Raw genomic sequence first — 20702 nt, 5'->3', positions numbered from 1 at the left:
AACCTTAATTATTTATTGAATTACCGCATTGAACAAACAAACAAACAAAAACAAATTAAAAAAAAACAACTACAAAATCAGTAAAATTGTTATTTATTACGACATCATCATTAATAAAACTAGAAAAAACAGTTCATTCCAAGCCCTTACTCGTGAAATACATGTTATTAGGAATTTCAGGTTTACAAGTATCTTGTCTTAGGGAGGGATAAATCGTATTTTGTAAAAAATCACTCTGATTAAAACAAAAAAATTCTCTGAAACTGACATTAGCAAGATGCTTGATTTCTTGATTAACAACATATTTCTTACGCTTGGAGGACGTGATTTTCAACAAAGAATCGGCATTCCCATGGGAACCAACTGTGTTCCTTTATTCATATGAGGTTGACTTCATACAGGAACTTCTTAGGAAGAAAGAAAAGAAGTTAGTAGTATCCTTTTATTACGCTTTCCGTTATATTGACGATGCATCTTGACTTCTATCTAGAAAACATAACTTTACGACAAAAGAGATGATTTCAGCTTCCCAATTGTGAACTTTCCAGGTCTATGTAGCAACATTCCAGTAGTGCTTACATACAGAGTATATTTTCCAGTTGATACGATAATCCAGGGGCTTGTATTTCCTATCATGATTTTTTTGATAGAGGGTAGCTGCTCAGAAGGAATCTATTAAACCAAGAGTTACAAGTGGTGATGTTGAAAGCATCCCTTCGTAAATTTTACGAACGCCAACGAGTTAATTGACCGTCATGGAATATCTGTTTCACAGATGACAACGGAATGTGACCTACCGAATTAGATTGATCAGCGCGTTTGAACTAACATGAGCAACACGACGGGTGCCACATGTGGAGCAGGATCGGCCTACCCTTCCGGAGCACCTGAGATGAAAAGGTTTTTGTGGTGTTCGTGTTACTCAGTCTTTGGTTTTCTATGTTGTGTTTTGCATTTGTATTAGACAGAATATGAATGAATTAATGTCTTACAATGACCCCAGCCATGAACTGATTTTCATTATTCAGCTAAAGTTTTCATAGTTTTGTAATGATGTTATTTGGCGGCCTGAATTCAATAATTGCTCCGGTGCGAAGCTAATACTTTCATATCATATGCCTGCCATCTTGAAATTATTACTTCACAAAAGTTTATTCTGATTGATGCTCTAATGATTTGGCTAATCTTTTCTTGGCCTGAAGGAGGTTGAATTGGAAATACGTTACGGAGAGGAGACGAAAGGAAATTCAGAAGATCGGAATCGGGATTGAATAAGATAGCAGAATGAGTATTTCAAACCCGATCGTTGCAAATATTGCTATCGCGTCGGGTCCATCAGTAACCTATAAAACCATGTCTCTGACTAGAGAGGGGGTTGGGTACTTTGACCATTTAGTGGTAGGATTGAGTAGCATAGAGATTGATTACCCCACCCGTTTCAAATATCTTAAATAACACAAATGTCTTCTGTTAACGAAACGCGCGTCTGGCATACAATATTTTAATCCTGGTATCTATAATGAGTTTTTTTAATATATTCCCTATCATATATTTTTTACAAGATATATACCTATAGCTATCATGCTTACGCTATTTAATATAGAGATAGATAGATTTGACAAATATCTGATGCAGTTATGACTGCAGTTTAAATCGCATCTAAAATAATGGAAATCTGATTAGTGTCAGATATATATGATCCAGTAAGCAACCTTGTCATACATTTCACCTTAATTCTCAACCTTCTCATAAAACATCATGAAGCTTGAAAAAGTGGTGACCAATTTTAGCGGCTTATCCCTACCACTCACTACATAGCAAGTGTCCCCACCTCAATTAGTAATACACGATTCGTATGCATAGATGTTAAACAACAAATAACCAGATATAAATAACAATGTTCACTGATTCATTTACTCAGTGCTGACTCAAAATAGTTATAAGGAAATTATTTGTTATAAGTAATATGTTAAACTATCATGTAATAATTTCAAAAAGTATACGGGTCTAAAACGTTCACGTAATTTTTTTTAAATCAAAGCAACACGATGAAGTCAACGGTTTCAATGGACTTCTACCTGAAACAGTCTAATTAATTACACAGGATAAAAATATTTCAGAAGTAATGGTATCGCGTGTCAGACTAATCAAGAACAGTTTAAAGTTATATTTTCATTTTATATCCCCCTATTCGTGACCTTCATACAGGATAACGCTAATTTTTTCCTCACAAGCCTGTTCATGGAAACGTCGCACATTATGTAATGTGACTGAATCCCAATGTATCCGAATTGAAATAAATAAAACTAAGAAATAAGTACGAAATTCAAATGAAACCTCGTCTTCCCTATTAAAAAAACACAAAACACACACACACACAAAAAAACGACGTCAATTTATGATACTCCGAAGTACCCATACAATTTTAGATAGTTTAAACTTGCGCTTTCAAACATGTTTAATCCCGCCAAATTCTTTATATGCCTGTGTCAATTCAGAAGTCAACTTATAGAATTAGTAATATCGTGCAAGGGTAGAGATTTCAAAACTTTTTTTTCAAATTATTGCACGAGGAAAGATCAATTGATGGTATAGGTATTCTGTCTAGTCCTTTTTGTAGCTCGGTAAATGTGATAATTATTTTCAAGTCTGCTCTTGGACGTAGATTCAGTCATAGCTATCGTCATTATATTCGTCGCTTACATGCACACAAAGCTTTATTCACTATCCCTTTCAAAACTCAAGTCTCTCTACATCTAATATTTTGAAGCCACACTAGCAACCCCCATTCAAACCAATAAAAAATACAGCTATCATCTCGGGTATTGCCAGTCACAGACTTTTCAGACCAGTTCGCACTGGAAAAGATGAAAAGAAGAACAGATCATTTCGTAAAGTTTCCTTTGCCAACAAAGACCTCAATGCCACCAACTTGGGAATATCCTTCATCATAAATCTATTATTTTCAAAATACCGACCTATTTCATGGTCAGACTATACATATCATCTCCTACACCTATACCGAACCAATTGCGACTAAATTTACAAACACGTGTAGTAGGATATCAATATTGACGACTTCGTGTCTAAACCTCTAAATTGCACCTGTGTTCGTTCCCCATTCATATATTATCCAGTTAGTCTTTTTGTTATGATGACATGAACATTGTTATAACAATGACACTTCGCTGCAAAATGTGTTATCCAAGACCCGAAAAATCGTGATCCTGAAATCTTCAATTGGAAACACAACTTCAAAATACTGATTGATTCAATCGAGGACTTTGCAGGCAATATGATAAACGCACGAACGAAAGCGTATACTCTCTTTCCGAATGGGTTAAGGTTGTAAGGTCGTGGATTCATATTAGAATTTTAAAAAACTGAATGGGTCTATGAATACACAAGCTACGTCGATCTTTAAAGACCCAAATGCTACTTAGCACCTGTCTTACCTCAATGAAAAATATGTTGTTGTCCCCACAGATAAAGCCACAAACAACATCGTTTTTCTGTGTTAATCACATTACATAAACTGTTTGATAAAAGAATAAGGTATGGACAATTCACTTGGAAACTCAACATATACCCCTACGACATTAACCAATGAGAATATCCTGAATAATCTGTTCTGTGGAATTTCAACCAAAGATGAAGAACTGGATCTTCCTTAACTGTATTGGATACCTAAATTACATAAGTGTTCTTATAAACCACGTTATATGGCTGGATCTTCCAAGTGCTCCATGAAACATCTTTCTAAATTATTAACATCACTTTTAACAGCAATCAAAGCTGGGTTTCAAAATTATTGATTCAGAAGTAGATGCTAAAAAAATACATACAATCTGAGTCTCTTTACTCTTGCAATAGTACTAAATATATGGCTTTTCTACCCTTTACACAAGTACTTCCCATATCAAACTAAAACATAAATCGTATTTGGTAAAAATCACAAATCTCTGACGTGTTTTTCAACCAACAATCGGAATTCCAACAATCTATGCTCCTCTTCTTGTCGACTTGTTTATTCATATGAGGCTGACTTCATACAGGAATTTCTTATGAAGAATGAAAAGAAGCTAGCATTATCTTTTTACGTCACGCCTCATATCTTGATTTTTACAACTAGAAAATGGACAATGAGGGTAGGTTGAGAACAAAACTTACGACGAAAGAGATGATTTCGATCCCAATTGTGAACTATCTATTTCTATTTGGCCACATTTTAGCAGCGCCTGCAAAAAGAGCATATATCTCCCAATTGATACGATATTCTAGAGCTTGCATTTCCAATCACGATTATCTTGAAAGAGGTTTGCTGCTTACAAGGAAGCCATTAATCTAACAGTTACTAAATATGAAGTCAAAATCACCCCATAGAAAAGTTTACGAACGCCATCAGAGTTCGTTGACCGTTATGGAATATCTGTATCACAGATTACGACGGATATAATCCAATCGTCGTAACCACAATACCGTCCTATTTTCACCGAATGTAACCTATCGAATTTGACTTATCACCGGGTTTGAACTTACATCAGAACACTTCCGGTGCCACATACCAACCAATCAGCTTACCAACCCTGATCACCTGAAATACCGGTTTTTGTGGGGTTCGTGTTGCTTAGTCTTTACTTTTCAATGTTGTACTTTTATATTGTAGTTCGTTTTTTGAAACGGTTTTTCTTTTTTTTCCATGGCATTATCAGTTTGTTTTCGGCTTGCGAGTTTGAATATCCCTTTGGTTAGTTTCGTCTCTCTTTAAGTATGTTTGCACAATTTATGCTGCTGGATCCCAGTTATTGTCACATTATCCAATTATGTCTGTTTTGGTTGCACACCCACTTTGTTCACAACAACGGAACTATATACAGCTGTCATACAAGTGGGAGGTTTAGCTAGCTATTTAACCATGTTTAAATCACCATTTTCTTTTGGAAAATGTCTGTACCAAGTCAGGAATATGACAATTATTTTCTATTCGTTCCGTTGGTTGATATAGACTAATGTTTGAATTTGTCTGGTTCATTGGATGAATATACCTTGGAGTTCGGTATAGTTTTTTTTTAACTTTTTTTTGGATAGGTTTTACTCTAACGGATTTAAAGTAGAATCCATATCTGATTCTTACCAATACTAAAGTAGGTATTTTATCCATAACTTTATCATGATTGATTGCTGATAACATGGATTTTAATAATTTGGAAAGGTGTTATGGAGCATTAGGCATACCCAGCATTATAAGGTTGTTTTGTAAGGATTCTTATTTAATTTTGTATTTAATACAGTAATGGAAGAACAAGTCCTTAAAATTTTGTTGAAATTACAAAGGACCATAGATCTATACTTGTACAGGATTTCCTCTTTGGTAACAGTCATGGAAGTATATTCTTGGTTTGCAAGTGAATTGTCTATATGTTATTCTCTAAGCAGGCAGTTTATGCGATGATATTTACAAACAAAGCCGATATTATTGGAGGGGTTCAGGACATACAATATTTGGTATGAAAAGGTTCTGTGTGTAGCAACATTCGGATCTTTGCAGATCAATGTAGCATAAGTCTTAATATAACCCATTAAGTTTTTAAAATTATGGTTTGTATCAACGACATTACAGACTTTATTCATTTAGAAATGTATCTATACCTTCCTGTTCACGTTTACATCATTGTCTTGCATAATCCTCAATTGGATCCACAAATATATTTTGTTTTTGTTTCAAGTTTGTGGATTAAGGCTAACGGTATTTCGACTCTGGTTAATACAAAGATTCATTTGGAATCCAGTTACTCATTAAATACGATATTTCCTAAACAATGTGCGGAAGGACGAAAAACGCGTAATGACCAAACAAATGAACGATACTTGTAACATTCCATTTCAAGAGGACGAAAAACGGTATGTGAGCAGTGGTAAAAAACATATTCTGTCATTTTCATAGTGAATCCTCTAACAAGATTGTAATTTATAAATTAAGGACCAGTATGCGTTGAATGGGTGGAATTATTTTACTACAAAATGTATGACTAGATCTGTTAACCCAATATGGCCAATAATAATGCTAAATGTAAGACTCACCACCAGAGAAAAAAGCATAAAAAATAAGTAAAAATGTTATAGGTGACTGAAATTCAATCCAAATAGATGCATTGATATGTATACCCATATAGCTTATGAAAACGCAAAAAAAAAAAGAATTTCGGTAAAATATCAACGAAATTGAGTAAAGAGTCAAATTGTGCAAATATTTTGGAAAAATCGTCTGTTTTAGAAATTTAGGTTGACTCATGTAAAGAAAGATTCAAACATCGGCAATATCATCCATGTTTTCAATTGGTTGTAAGAACCAAAAGAGAGGTATGTGTCTTTAAAGATAAATTACTTGTACCTGGTTTTTTTCTCAATGTTGTAGAGGAGAATAGGATTTACTATCGCCTACTTAACTAATTTGATATCACCGTCAGGTTTTCAAGTATAAATGCTCGCCATATAAAAGGAGTTGGTATACATTTATTGAAATTTCAAAAGCTCAGTTACAAAAAACTGAAAAACAACACGTTAAACAAATGAACGAACAATGAAGAGCGAGACCGCAATTGTCAATATCAATAGAAATAAATCTTTAAAAGTGCTATCAGAGAAAGATTCTTCGTTTGCTCTGTTGGGTGCTTTCCTTGCTAACCCTTATTCAGAACGCTCCCAGTCGACATGGCACCAGGGAACAATAGATGACCTTAAATGAATTTGGCTATTAGGTCTCTTTTGGGCATATAGATCCTAAAGTTTCTACGTATTTTTACATCCCTGACTTTCAAATGTTTAGATTTGAAATCTGCTGATGAAATTTAATCCGGAAAAGTATAGCAGAAACAATTACAGATCAATTTTGCCTTTGAGTTCTTAACTTTAGTTGAAAATTCAAAGATAGAAACTACCAATTATGAAAATATACACAATCAACCATGGTCAAAACCGAGACTTTAATTTCTGAGCGAGTGAGAACTTCGGAAATAAACATTGGTATTGGCACAGTGGTAGTTATAAATCAAAGTCAGACGTAAGATTTCACTGCATTTGATGTGCATTTCTAATTTTATGTTCATAGAAAACGATCCAGACGTCAACGAACGAGAACATAAAGGGTTATAAAACCAAAGATCTTCATGATGACAATGCATCGTATATTGTTTATCATCTCTAGTTATATGACACAGGATAGTCACGACGTTTATATAAATAAGAAGATGTGGTATGAGTGCCAATGAGACAACTATCCTTCCAAGTCACAATGTGTAAAAGGTAAACAATTATAGGTCAAAGTACGGCCTTCAACACGGAGCCTTGGCTCACACCGAACAGCAAGCTATAAAGGACCCCAAAAAACTAGTGTAAAACAATTCAAACAGGAAAACTAAGGGTCTAATCTATTTAAAAACGAGAAACGAGCAACACTTATGAACCACACTAACAAACGACAACCACTGAACAACAGGCTCCTGACTTAGGTTTATGTTGTTTAGAGCGCATAATTGTATCCAGGTGCTGCTACTATCGAAATCCCTAGACACAGCAGTATGAATCCCGACGATGTCTTTTGGAGATCCGCTTAAGTTTTAACTATGATTATCTATTACTAAAAATATAATTCTTTCAAAATCAAATACCATTTATCAGAGACGTATAATACATTGTATTATATGTCTCTGCATTTATGTATATAGTTACTAGTAGTACTAACTTTGTATAACAGAATCATTAGTTTCGGTTAACCAAAAGGAGGATACTTTGGAAGGTTTGTCATATATCAAGATGTACTTTCAAATACTACATTTGGTGTGACACGATTGGAAGATGATCTTTACGAAATGCAGAATTAGATTACGGTCCAATTTATAATACTGTCTAATTAATGATGACACGTATGATCATACACTATTGTTAATAATGAAAACGGTATTTATTCGAATCTCTAGTAAAATGACATAGTGAAGACAATCGATTGTATAAGCCTGTTGTTCTCAATGTTGATGTGTGCGAGTGGGCTGTAGCGTTTGGTTATAAGCAGGAGGTATTGCCTTTGATGTGCAAGCATGAGTTACAATCAAAACCAGTGCTTTCAGAACCTGGTGAGTGTACGACCACAATTTTACAACTATAAATATATAATGTTAAGTTTATTTTTAATAAATACGGATAATCGAATAGATAACATATTAAGTAAATTTATTTATTTATTTAAAAAGGTAGGTTACTAGTAATATTTTCCCACTTATTATTCTCTCTCGTGAACGCTCTCTTAATGTCTATCAAATCATGTTATTCACTCATGTTTTATGGCAAGAATAAATTAACTTACATAATTTAAATACATATTACATAATGCTTTACCAATATCAGACACTATCAAAAGTTTTATGGAACAGTACTGTATTAATCATAGACCAATTATTAAAAAAAAATCGATCGTCTCCCTTTATTTGCAATGACGTAATGAAACAAAAGATACAAAAAGTCATAGCAAGAGTAATTTGCATACGTGATACATAATGTTACTCGATATGAAGTTATATTACTAAAATATGACACCAACATTTACTGTTGATGATACATTAATGTATAATTCATTGACAAATGGTTTTAAAACTAATCAAAGATACCAGGCTTACAATTTGGTACACCAGACGCGCATTTAGCCTATATCAGACTCATCAGTGATATTCGAATACAAACAGTTGGAAGGTCAAATCAAATACGAAGTTGACGAGCATGCAAAACTGATAATTTTCAAAAGTTGTGTCAAATACCGCTTATGCAATCGTTAAAATCAATAATTGATATCTCTTTTTGGGAGGGACTGTTGTTCAAAGCTTGAAGAAAAAAAGTTACAAGAACATGTTTCAGTAGAAATAAAAAAATAACAAACACGTAATGGACACGTTCATAAGTCGAGAGAAACTGACGCCATGGCAAATGTTTGTGACTGTGACTACAAATGTTGTGAATTAGAAGTAACTACAAATTTTTTGAGACAGCTTAAAAATAAATAGGTACAGTTTACATGTTTAAGTTGATAAAATAAGCAGCTATGTATTTTTAATTGATAATCCAATCTCAAACAGTCTTAAGGTGATGTTAATGTCTCGTAGTTTATCTTGATGCATATCGCTTTAACCAGGTTGATTCTTACATAGTAAGAACCACTCATTAAAGATACCAGGTTTATAATTTGTTAGCCATATGTGCGTTTAGTCTACATTAGACTAATAAGTGGCGCTCGAATCAAAAAAGTTGAAAAGCAAAAATCAATTACGAAGTTTAAGAGCATATTGAAATAAAATAAAATGCTCCTCTGGGCGCAGCTTGATACGACCGCAGAGGTCGAACCCTGAACAGTTGGGGCAAGTATGGACACAACATTCAAGCTTGATACAGCACTGAATTTGAATTGTGATTAAATATTTGACACAGCATAGGTTTCTGACACAGAATGAATGTGGTCTAAGAACTTAAAAATTTTTAATTTACCTATTCAAACCATATCATTATTATTTGCTTTTATATATAAATCAGAAATAACCAATTTAAAATGGAAAATTTTAAAGAAAAAAAAAAGGAAAATAAATCCCTCCCCCAAATTTTTTGAACCCCCTTATGATTCATCACCCCCAAACTCAATCCCAGCCTTCCCTTTGTGGTATGGTACCTTGCAGTACAATTTCAGAGATCCATACACTTGAACACAAGTTATTGTCTGGAAACTAGAAAAATGCTTGTTTTTAGGCCCCTTTTTGGCCCCAAATTCCTAAACGTTTAGGGCAATTACTCCCAAACTCAAACCCAGCTTTTTCTTTGTGATATGGAACCTTGTAGTACAATTTCAGAAAGATCCATACACTTACACACAAGTTATTGTCCTCAAATTAGAAAAATGCTTGTTTTTTGCTCCTTTTTGGCCCCTAATTCCTAAAATTTTGAGGCAATTACCCCCAAAATCAATCCCACCCTTCCCTTTGTGGTATTGTACCTTGCAGTACAATTTCAGAGCGATCCATACACTTGAACACAAGTTATTGTCTGGAAACTATAAAAATGCTTATTTTTGGCCCCTTATTCCTAAACGTTTAGGGCAATTACCCCCAAACTCAATTCAAGCTTTCCCTTTGTGATATGGAACCTTGTAGTACAATTTCAGAAAGATCCATACACTTACACACAAGTTATTGTCCTGAAACTAGAAAAATGTTTGGTTTTTTTTCCCCTTTGTGGCCCCTAATTCCTAAAATTTTGAGGCAATTACCCCCAAAATTTGCGTTCTTCTTGTTTTTGAGAGATATCAGTTACCAGTTTTCGAATAAAACCTTTATAATTATCAGATATAAACCAATCAAATTTCCTATCATGTTGTGTTGTCGTTTGAAGACACGCAATAAGGCGGTGGGCAGTCCATGTCTGGATCTAAATCATCAATATTCCGTATTATGTTCTCTGATGGATCACTTCTGGTCAATGATACTTCTGAAACATACCCCGATTCAGCAGGGTTGTTGTTAGTATCGTTTGAATTGGACAAAGGACTATCTCTTATTGCAATGCTATAAGGTGGTGGTGTCACAACTACAAAAAAGTATACAGTGTATTTAATAAGTAATATACAGTAAAACATTACAATTAGCACTGAAAGACATGACTATAATCATTTTTATTGAAGATAATAAATTTAAAGTTCCACAACTACTATAAAAGAAGTAGATTCAGAAATGTTTGTGTGCATTTGTTATTGCGATTTTTGAGGAATGGACAAAAATGCCACATAAAATATTGCCAATTTTGGAAAAGCAACATACAGATATATGTGAAAGAATGCGAGTTCTCATTGTTGCAATATCCACTCATTCGCATTATTCGCATTAATTAACACATCGCAATAATTTTTGGATTTACATTACTTCAATTCTGTTCAAAACCAAGTATATTTAGTGCATTTTGTGTAAAAGCAAACTCCGAAACAGTGTTACTGTCGTCTTTTGTTACTGTCGTCTTTACTACGCCACATTGAAAGTTAGCCAAAGCAACGTCACCGCTGTTTCGGAGTTAAATGTAAAAAGTAGTTTTCTGTGCGCACATCACGTGTGTCACCACGGCACGCTCGGGACCAAAAGTTTGGATAGCAAAAAATGATTAGGGGGTATGCTCATTTGGCCAACCGGATAAGTATTGCCACTGTATTACTATAATATACTTTTGAGTCTTGTTTAGCATTAAACAGAGAGCATTTGTTGAGTAGTGTATATTTAATATAACAATTAATTAAAATCTGATATTTCCGTTTAAATGTTGTGAAAATGATATCTCCAATTTACCAAGTGGAATTCAAACGATTTGAAAATAATCAACAAGCCAGAGAACGATATATAATTTTTTTAAAAAGAGTAACATAAAAGCTGGTACTATCATATTTGATATGGAAGAATATTTGATTTATCATTGATAAAAGGCTATACTTCTACATCATTATTCGCTGATGGATAGTTGTATCATTGTCAATCATACTACATCTTCTTAGTTTCATATATACCCCTTCTTTTGAATTGATTGGTAACTGTTGTGTGTTTCTATCATTGATCGATTCTTCTAAATAAAAATGCGCCGTGCACTTAACACGAACGTCACTAAAACCCGCCTTAGATTTAAAAGTAGTGCCATGTCAGACGTTTTAATGCATTCCTATATATATTAAAAACCAATTGTTCAGAGAACAATTGAAGGTCTTTCCACCCGAAACGATATATTTTGATGTGAAAAAATATTAAAACTTGGTTAGAAATGTAATTTTCAGCGGCAAATGATAGCTTATTATACGCTGAATTTAAAAATATATGGTTTCAGTTTTCTATACATTTTTGTTTGAAATAAGGGAGATAATTTGTTACTTCCGGTTTGAAAAAGGTCACTTCCGGTATCATTTGATAGTTTACTTGACACTGATTCCAAAAATATATGGTTCTATGTAATTTTACATTAAATATGGACAAGAAATAGCTACTTCCAGTTTACAAAAGGTCATTTCCGGTTGATATTTTCAAGGTCATATGGCTTGCAACTTAATGCACAAAGTACCATAGCTTTATCAGGCATACATTAAAAGTTAAAGCAAAGGTCAAAATCTAGAACGTCAAATCAAACTTTGACCTTGACCCCAATTTCAAGGTCATGAAACAAGGGCCTCAAATCAAAACACTCTAGGTCTCTACTATATATTGTTAATGAGTTATATTACCATACAGCTAATATTAGATATAAAAGGGGTGAAAACTCCCATTAAATGTATACGTACCCTTTCAACTAAAATTTACGTGTTACGACATGTCGCAACTAACAATTCTGTAAAAATATTTTGTCGATATCTTATACAATCTCTGAAAATAAGTGATAACAAGCCAAAATCAAAATTTAGAATATGACCTTGACCTTTGACCTTGACCTTATTTTCTTTTTTTTTGGACCGAGGACCTCAAATTAAAAGACCTCTGGTCTCTATAAGTTATGGTTTTTCAGTTACAAATGCACATCACTTATATCAAATGCATAAGGGGAAATAACTCTCATATGGAGTCTCCGGATAGCTTCGGTCAAAATTAACCAAATCATTCTGAGGATATAACGAGCAATTTGGTAAAATAAATTAGTCGGTTTCTTATGCGGTTGCGACATATAAGTAATAACAAGAAAAACAGTGTTCGGGGAGGTAACTCTTACATCGAAAAGTTTTTGGTTACGCGGTGTCAGTTTCAAAAGCGTATTAACTGTTCGATATCATATACCATATGTCTAAGCGACATCTTGCGAAACAAAAAAACAGCGAAGGAAAACAAATTAGGCGGAAGAAAAAAAATAATAATAATAATCAGAAGAAAACCAATAGGTCTTTCCACGGAAAAGTGGAAAGACCTAATTAGTAAAAAATATAAATAGTTCGTTTTGTTTGTCATAATAATATTTGTGAGGTTAATGTGTTAATACATTTAGCTTCGCTATATATAAATCAAAACAAAAAGTAACCGACGTACTTGTACATCTGGAAACTATTCGTTGACCTACAAAGGTTTATATATAATTAGTTATAAGAAAATATGATAAAAGACAATCAATTAGAGATCACAATAGTTTAACGTTTTTTAAAAAGATCCAAGTCAGAGTAAACACTAAAACCGAGGAAGACGCATGAACTAAAAGGAACGAGAGCAAGTGTGTCGACAGGATTAGCGCCTCCCGCTATGCATGCATAAATATCATGTCAGCTCTAACCTAATTGATGCGCTAGATTCTTATGTGTATTTGACACAAGAAGTTGCAAATGAAAAAAAAAATCAATACTTCAAAGAAGGAGATTTTTTTTACTGTATATTTGCTTTAAATTCTTGTTTTTTTTTAAAGATGAATAAATGATTTTTAGTACATATATAAATATAGTTAATTATAGAATCTAAATGGAAAACAATAAAACAAGTACGTAGTTACTACATAATATGTATAACAATAAGAAGATGTGACATGATTGCCTATGAGACAACTCTCCACCAGGGACCAAATGACGTTGAAGTTAACAACTTTAGGTCACCATACGGCCTTCCACAATGAGCAAAACCCATATCGCATAGTAATCTATAAAGGCCCCCAAAATGACTAATGTAAAACAATTCAAACGAGAATAGTAGCGGTTTGATTTATGCATAAAACAATAAACGAAATAAATACGATATACAGCAACGAGTATGGTGAAAAGAAGATTTGGGTTAGACATCAATGAGATATCAACACAACGACAAATAAAAAACCTCATAAACTAACCCAAATGACATTTTTTGCTGACATGGTATATCACATAAATTTCGGCAGTACGCATTTTTTTTTTTACCACGATGGTGGACTTTAAATTCCACAGGATATCATTACCAAATAAGAAGATGTGGTATCGATGTCATTGAGACACCTATCCGCCAGTGACCAAAAGGATGAGAGTGTAACAGCTACAAGTCACAGTTGGCCTTTGGCAATGAGCAAAACCCATACCGTACAGTAGCTGTAGAAGGCTCCGGTATTGCAACATGTAAAACAATTCAAAAGAGAATGTATGCAAAAACAACTAATAAAAAACTGTTATGGCAGTGAGCAACCAATGACAATTACTGGAGGTGGGGTTAAACATGTTTATAAAAAAAAACGCTCAACCATCCACCTAATCTGGGACAGTGAAGTAATCATAACAGCACATCATAAGAACTAACCTTAAAAATCAGTTGGAAAGGGCTTGACTCATAATATTGGTGTCAATATTTGATTTATATCACCATTGACCAAAAATTAAATTTTTGAACCTCACATATGGCGCAATAAATTGGTTTCGGTGTACTACTTTTAATAAATAATAATAATAATAATAATAATAATAATAATAATAATAATAATAATAATAATAATTAAAAACCAATTGTTCAGAGAAAAATTGAAGGTCTTTCCACCCGATACAATATATTTTGATATTAAAAATAATAAAACTCGGTTAGAAATGTAATTTTCAACGCCAAATGATAGCTTATTGTACGTTGAATATATAAATACATGGTTTCTACGCATTTTTGTTTGAAATAAGGGAGATAAGTTGTTACTTCCGGTTTGAAAAATGTCAAATTTGGTCTCATCTGATAGTTTACTTGACACTGATTCCAAAAATATATGGTTCTATGTACTTTTACATTAAATAAGTACAAAAAATTGCTATTTCCGGTTTACAAAAGGTCATTTCCAGTTGATTTCATCAAGGTCATATGACTTGCAACTTAATGCACAAAGTCCCATAAGTTTATTATGTATAAGTCAAAAGTTAAAGCGAAGGTCAAAATCTAGAACGTCAAATCAAACTTTGACCTTGACCCCAATTTCAAGGTCATGAAACAAGGGTCTCAAATCAAAAGACTCTAGGCCTCTACTATATATTGCTAATGAGTTATATTACCATACTACTAATATTAGATATAAAAGGGGCGTAAACTCCCATCAAATGTCTACGTACCCTTTCAACTAAAATTTATGTGTTCGACTGTCGCAACTAACAATTCTGTAAAAAATATTTTGTCGATATCTTACAAGATTTCTGAAAATAAGTGATAACAAGCCAAAATTTAGAACATGACCTTGACCTTTGACCTTGATCTCAATTACGAGGTCATAAGTCAGTGATCTCAAATCGAAAGATCCCAGGTCATTCACTTGTATGGTTTATGTGTTATGCTGATTTCAAATACATAAGGGGAGAAAAACTCCTATAAGGGTTGACCAAAACACTTCGACTTAAACGGGTTGAAGTTGCGCCCTATTGTAAACAATTACATGGCAAACACATCATATCATTAACCTTAACGGTTTCTTTTGAATAAAGATAACAAGCAAATTTTAAAATTTAGAACATGACCTTGACCTTTGACCTTGACCTTAATTTCCTCCAATTGGACCAAGGACTTCATATCAAAAGAGTTTAGGCCTCTGTGACTTATAATGTATGAATTTATCCAACATATCACCTATGTGAAATTTTCAAAGGGAAATAACTCCCATAAGATGTCATCCAATCACATCAGTTAAATTAAACCAAACCATTCTTAAGAGCAGACAAACAATTTGGGGAAAACAGTTTGTTAAAATATTTTACGGTTTCAGAGATATAAAGATAACAAGAAAAGGGGGACGCGGGGAGATACCTCCTATAAGAATTAGTGTTCAGTTACACAGGGTGAGTTTTGAAATCCCCATTACTGTACAACATCATTGGCCAAAAAATCCTTTCGATATGTTGAAAAACAAAAATGCATCTCAGACGGCAGAAGAAAAACAAAATAATCAGAAGAAAAACAAAAGGTCTTTCCACGAAAAGTGGAAAGACCTAATGATAATAAAAATTGAACTTGAATCTACATCATATTTTATAACAAATTATTAACTTATGTCTGAGCAATTTTTACCTTGAACTGATGATTGATGGTGGAAGTAGTTAACAATTTGTCCAGATTCAGCTGTTTGACGCCTATTGCTTATTATGAAGTATCCTACGATTATTGTCGATAGGACGAGTATAGCTACTACTGCAACAGCAACTGTGGCTATAAGCACACTATTATGTTCTTTTCCAACACCTATGTAAAAAGAAAACAATATTATTAATGTGAAAGCATCTGTCGGTTACGGTTTTTTATTCAAATATTTCATCCGAACAGGAGCCAGAACTTCGGTACCACATTGATTTAAACGGCATTGTCAAAAATAATCTAGATTATAAGATAAAAACGGTTTCTGTTTGCTCAGCAATGTGAAATTCTGCTAAAACTGAGGTTGCAGCTGACCTTACAAGATTTTAACTGTTATATCCATACTTTTTTGGCTTTCCAAAGTGTTTGTAACGAGCGAACATAATGATAATCATTGTAGAAACATGTATTGTGATCAATACATTCATAGTTTTATATCAATTAGGATATGTGGTATAGTTGCCAATGAGACAACAATCAACCACACACTAATCAGGAGTTGTCAAAAATTTCTTGATAGCTATTTTTTAAGTCATGTGTGTTTTGAAGGTAGATGTCACAGTTGTTATGTGGTATTTTATTTTTGTTGGGTGTGTTAATGTTTAATGTTTAATTTTTACTTGATCCTGTTTGGGGGTCCAGATTTGAAAATATCATTTTCATGCAGGAAAATCCGGTTTGCTGTCACTCTGACAGCCTCTTGTTTAACTCTTTTATTAACGTATACTTTTGTTATTTTTTTGCTTCTTGCACTTTTGCTCGTTGTTTGCTTGTTTCTTATGGTACATATATTAAGATGAAACAAAGACTTTAAATTTCATGAAAACTGCATGCATTGTACAGAATACTCACTATTTGAGGACACTGTCGTTGTTGTTAAGGAGCACTTCCCGTGATTGCTTGTGTTTGTGTATATTGTCACAGTGCAGACGGTGTGCTCGATCACACCTTTATTTTTCCAGTTAAATGTTAAAGTTCTTCCTGATATTGTCCAAGGAAGACACCAAGGTCTTAATATTTCCCTGTCTAAAGTCTGTGAAGCATGAAAACATAATGATTTGAAAAAAAGGTGAAATAGATCAGAAAAAAAACACATCATAAGAATGTTCATGGGGTCGTGTATTCTACCAGCAGTTGCTACTAATTTTACAAGATTGAATATTGCACACCAACTAATTTTGGCGAGCGATTATTTACTCGACTTTTACAGGGAGGCAAATTATGCGAATTAAATCGTTGAGAATACTTTAATTTTGGATTTCCTCACATTTAAATGTATCAACCAAGAGTGTGAGAAATCATAAGTCCAATAAAAACGAAAGCGCCTCGTTAGTCTCGTGGTAGCCTGTTCGCCTAGAGTGCGGGAGGTCGTAGGTTAGAACCCCGGCCGGGTTAAACCAAAGACTATAAAATAGGTATTTGCTGCTTCTTTGCTAAGCACGCGGCATTAAGGCGTAAGAGCAAAGACTGGTCGGTGCGGAGTCAGAATAATGTGTCCGGGTAAGGTGACATGTCTTCCTGCGGACTGTTACCTTGTGAACTAGCACGGTAAAAATCCGACTCAGCGTGTCGGTCTAGTACTACAAAGCAGGGCTTATATTCATATTACATTAAAATTTTCTCGTCCTGAATGTGCATATTAATTTGCCGCTGGACGTTAAGCAGCCATCCATCATCATAATCCAATAAAAACGGACATCAGCATGGCGAAAAATAAAAACGTCGAAATGACAAACGATGATAACAAAACATTACACGGAAAACTTAAGATTGAGCAACACGAACCGAAAAAAAACTGGGAATGGACTCGTGTGCTCCGGAAAGGTAAGCAGTTCCTTCTCCACATGGTTGTTGCAAAGTTCAAAAATCGGGGAAATAAATAATCACAAAGTCGGCCAAAAAGAAAAGTTTAAAGGCGATAACGATTAGGCGAGAAAATAAATTTAGGTAGTAGAACTTAGTATAAAAAGAGACTTTTCAATAGTAAAATACGATTCATATGGAATTAAAAAAAAGTTATTAGTTCTTACTCAAAGGAAACAAAGGTTATTTGTATCCAATTTTTTTCGATTATAATTATTTTTTGTCGAGTTTATTTTACTTCATCTTTTACTTTCTATGCAGCGTATAGGCACATTTTTTCGTCTTTTCGGTCTTTTTTCCCGTTTTTATTTTGTTTGCTATATAAAAAGGAGATGTGGTATGATTGCCATTGAGACAACGTTCAGCCAACTGAACGTACAGACCAGAAAACGTAATAACTAATCCGAGAAAAATGTTACACGTTTATCCTTGTAAGAATAAAATGGGTTATAAAATAGTCATGTGTAACCATTAAGTAACTTAAGCTATCCGTTATTAAACAAATTTGAAACCTACAATACAATTTTAACTGTCAAAATGGCTATTTTTTATTATGTAAAAGAGTGCAAATGTTTCAGAGTCAGTAAAATGACACACAATATTAAGTGAATAAATCGTAAAAAGTGCATATCATACACACAAAGAATAGTTATTTACTATTACGAATTACAATGTGGAAGAACACTTTATTTTTATTTTTATTTTATTTTTTCAGTAAAAATTATTAGAGAAACTTATTGTAAATTGTACTTACAAAATACACCGCATGATCAACACTGATTGTTGCAATATGACAATTGTTTGCATCTCCACAACAGTAACTACTGACTGTTATACAGATCGTCGGGTTGCTGGTTACCGGAAAATATAAGTTGCAAGGTTCTATATGTAACTGTGAAGATGCTCTAATAACATAGCTGACAGCGTAATTGTCCAAACAGTGAGTTGTACTGCATTGACTTGGCAATTCAACTGTAAAAATCATTTTTTTATGAATCATAAGATATTTAACTAGTGTTATTAACGTGGTTAGGAAGTTAAAAAGCAGATATTATACAAAGCGAGACAATGTGTGTTCGCCCAATTGTAATCGTAAAGGGCTGTATTTTTTCTTGTAGTGCAAAAGTTTTTAAATTGCATACAGAACGACAAATACCAGCCCAGTAGTCAGCACTTCCGTGTTGTCAGGCATTATCATTGACATGGTCATAATTATGAATGAACTGTTTTCAAAACTTTGAATTTTTCGAAATACTAAAGATGTTCTATCCCAGGAATAGATTACCTTAGCTGTATTTATCACTACATATTGGTCTAACTTAACGATGTAAACGTTTCACAAACAGTCAATATGTTTACGTGTGAAAAATTTGTTTGCCATGAAACAAACTTGTAGATATAAATAAGAAGATGTGGTATGAGTGCCAATGAGACAACTATCCATCCATGTCACAATGTGTAAAAAGTAAACAATTATAGTTCAAAGTACGGTCTTCAACACGAAGCCTTGGCTCACGTCGAACAGCAAGCTATAAAGGACCTCAAAAAGACAAGGGTAAAACAATTCAAACAGGAAAACCAACGGTCTAATCTATATAAAAAAACAAGAAACACTTATGAACCACACCAACAAACAACAACCACTTAACAACAGGCTCCTGACTCAGGACAGGTGCATAAAAATGCAGCTTGTTTAAACGTTTTAACAGGCGCCAACCTTCACCCTAACCTGAAACAGTGGTATAACATTACAACATAAAAAGACACACAATAAAATATCAATTGAAATGGCTTAACTCAATCAAAAAGACAATACACAAAAACAAGTAAATAGCATGTATTACGGACCCTTTCTGCTTCTATCTAATAAAGTTTTCAAGATGACATGCAAAAAAGCTACAACTAGACAACATTGTCATTAAAGGGCACTGTATCTATAAAAACTTTCACTATTGTATTAGGTACAATTGCTTGGATTGACTGGTTTAAGTGTAATGACCCTTAAAAGGTTCATTCACATAATACATGTATACCTGTACCTCTGATAACACTGATCAGTTTGTGTCCATCTATTTTATCGTTTTTGTCTCTTTAAAAATTTGCCTAACGTCTATTGTTTTCAAGATAAAAGACAAAATCGCTAAAGGTGGTAAAAAATCGCCATTCAACTGCAGATACTCCCACAAGGAGTCGTCTGGTAATTTATTGGAGAATTAAGGGTACATATATAGAAAGTGACATTCTGAACAATTTTGTCTTGTCATATTTCTGTACTAATAATGTTGGTTTTTTTTTAAATTTGAGACAAGTACTTACATCTTATCTTCATGTTCTATTCTTAGCATTTTACCCATTACGGTCATGTTGGTTGATGAACCGTAACACATTTTACAAATATTATTCAGACACTCTAAGGATCAATCATATCAAGTGTTATTTCAATTAGTTTAGTGATTTGGAAGAAAAATGTATTTTTCAATACTAGGACTGCTAATATGTAGTAATTAGAACGACATATTGAATACAGAATTCATAATACTCAATTCAGTGAGGGGTGCTTATTTCCAAAATCCCGCTTTTTTGTAATTTCCTTCCAACTTCCACTTTTTTCTTTCTTTTTTCCAGATCCAACTTTTTTACTCCTACATCCCACATAATTAACCTTCTTCAGGAGATTTTCATGTGTCGTGTTTAATACAATAACTATTTGAAATGCCCTTTAAGACAGATTTGATAATAAGAGGCAAACTTTGTATA

The 20702-nt window shown here is 33.5% G+C and overlaps 1 protein-coding gene across 7 annotated transcripts in view; it reads right to left on the bottom strand.

Annotated features, from left to right (window-relative positions):
* The window catches only part of LOC127729922 (uncharacterized), a 67969-nt gene that overhangs the window by 22184 nt on the left and 25083 nt on the right, over positions 1 to 20702 (bottom strand). For 2 of the 7 annotated variants that reach the window (XM_052237891.1, XM_052237890.1), the window contains exons 5-8: positions 18700 to 18917; positions 16935 to 17115; positions 16020 to 16190; positions 13071 to 13097 (exon numbers count right to left, since the gene is read on the bottom strand). In XM_052237891.1, coding sequence (XP_052093851.1) covers positions 13071 to 13097; positions 16020 to 16190; positions 16935 to 17115; positions 18700 to 18917 — 597 coding nt within the window. Of the gene's footprint in view, positions 1 to 8218; positions 10618 to 13070; positions 13098 to 16019; positions 16191 to 16934; positions 17116 to 18699; positions 18918 to 20702 lie in introns of those variants that run through there. The other 5 variants (XM_052237892.1, XM_052237897.1, XM_052237896.1 and 2 more) reach the window with 4 other exon arrangements.

Source organism: Mytilus californianus, unplaced genomic scaffold (assembly GCF_021869535.1).
Source record: "Mytilus californianus isolate M0D057914Y unplaced genomic scaffold, xbMytCali1.0.p SCAF_2, whole genome shotgun sequence".
In the NCBI taxonomy this organism is placed as follows: domain Eukaryota; kingdom Metazoa; phylum Mollusca; class Bivalvia; order Mytilida; family Mytilidae; genus Mytilus; species Mytilus californianus.
Note: the sequence above shows the minus strand (reverse complement) of the source record. Positions and strands in the feature narration are given on the sequence as shown.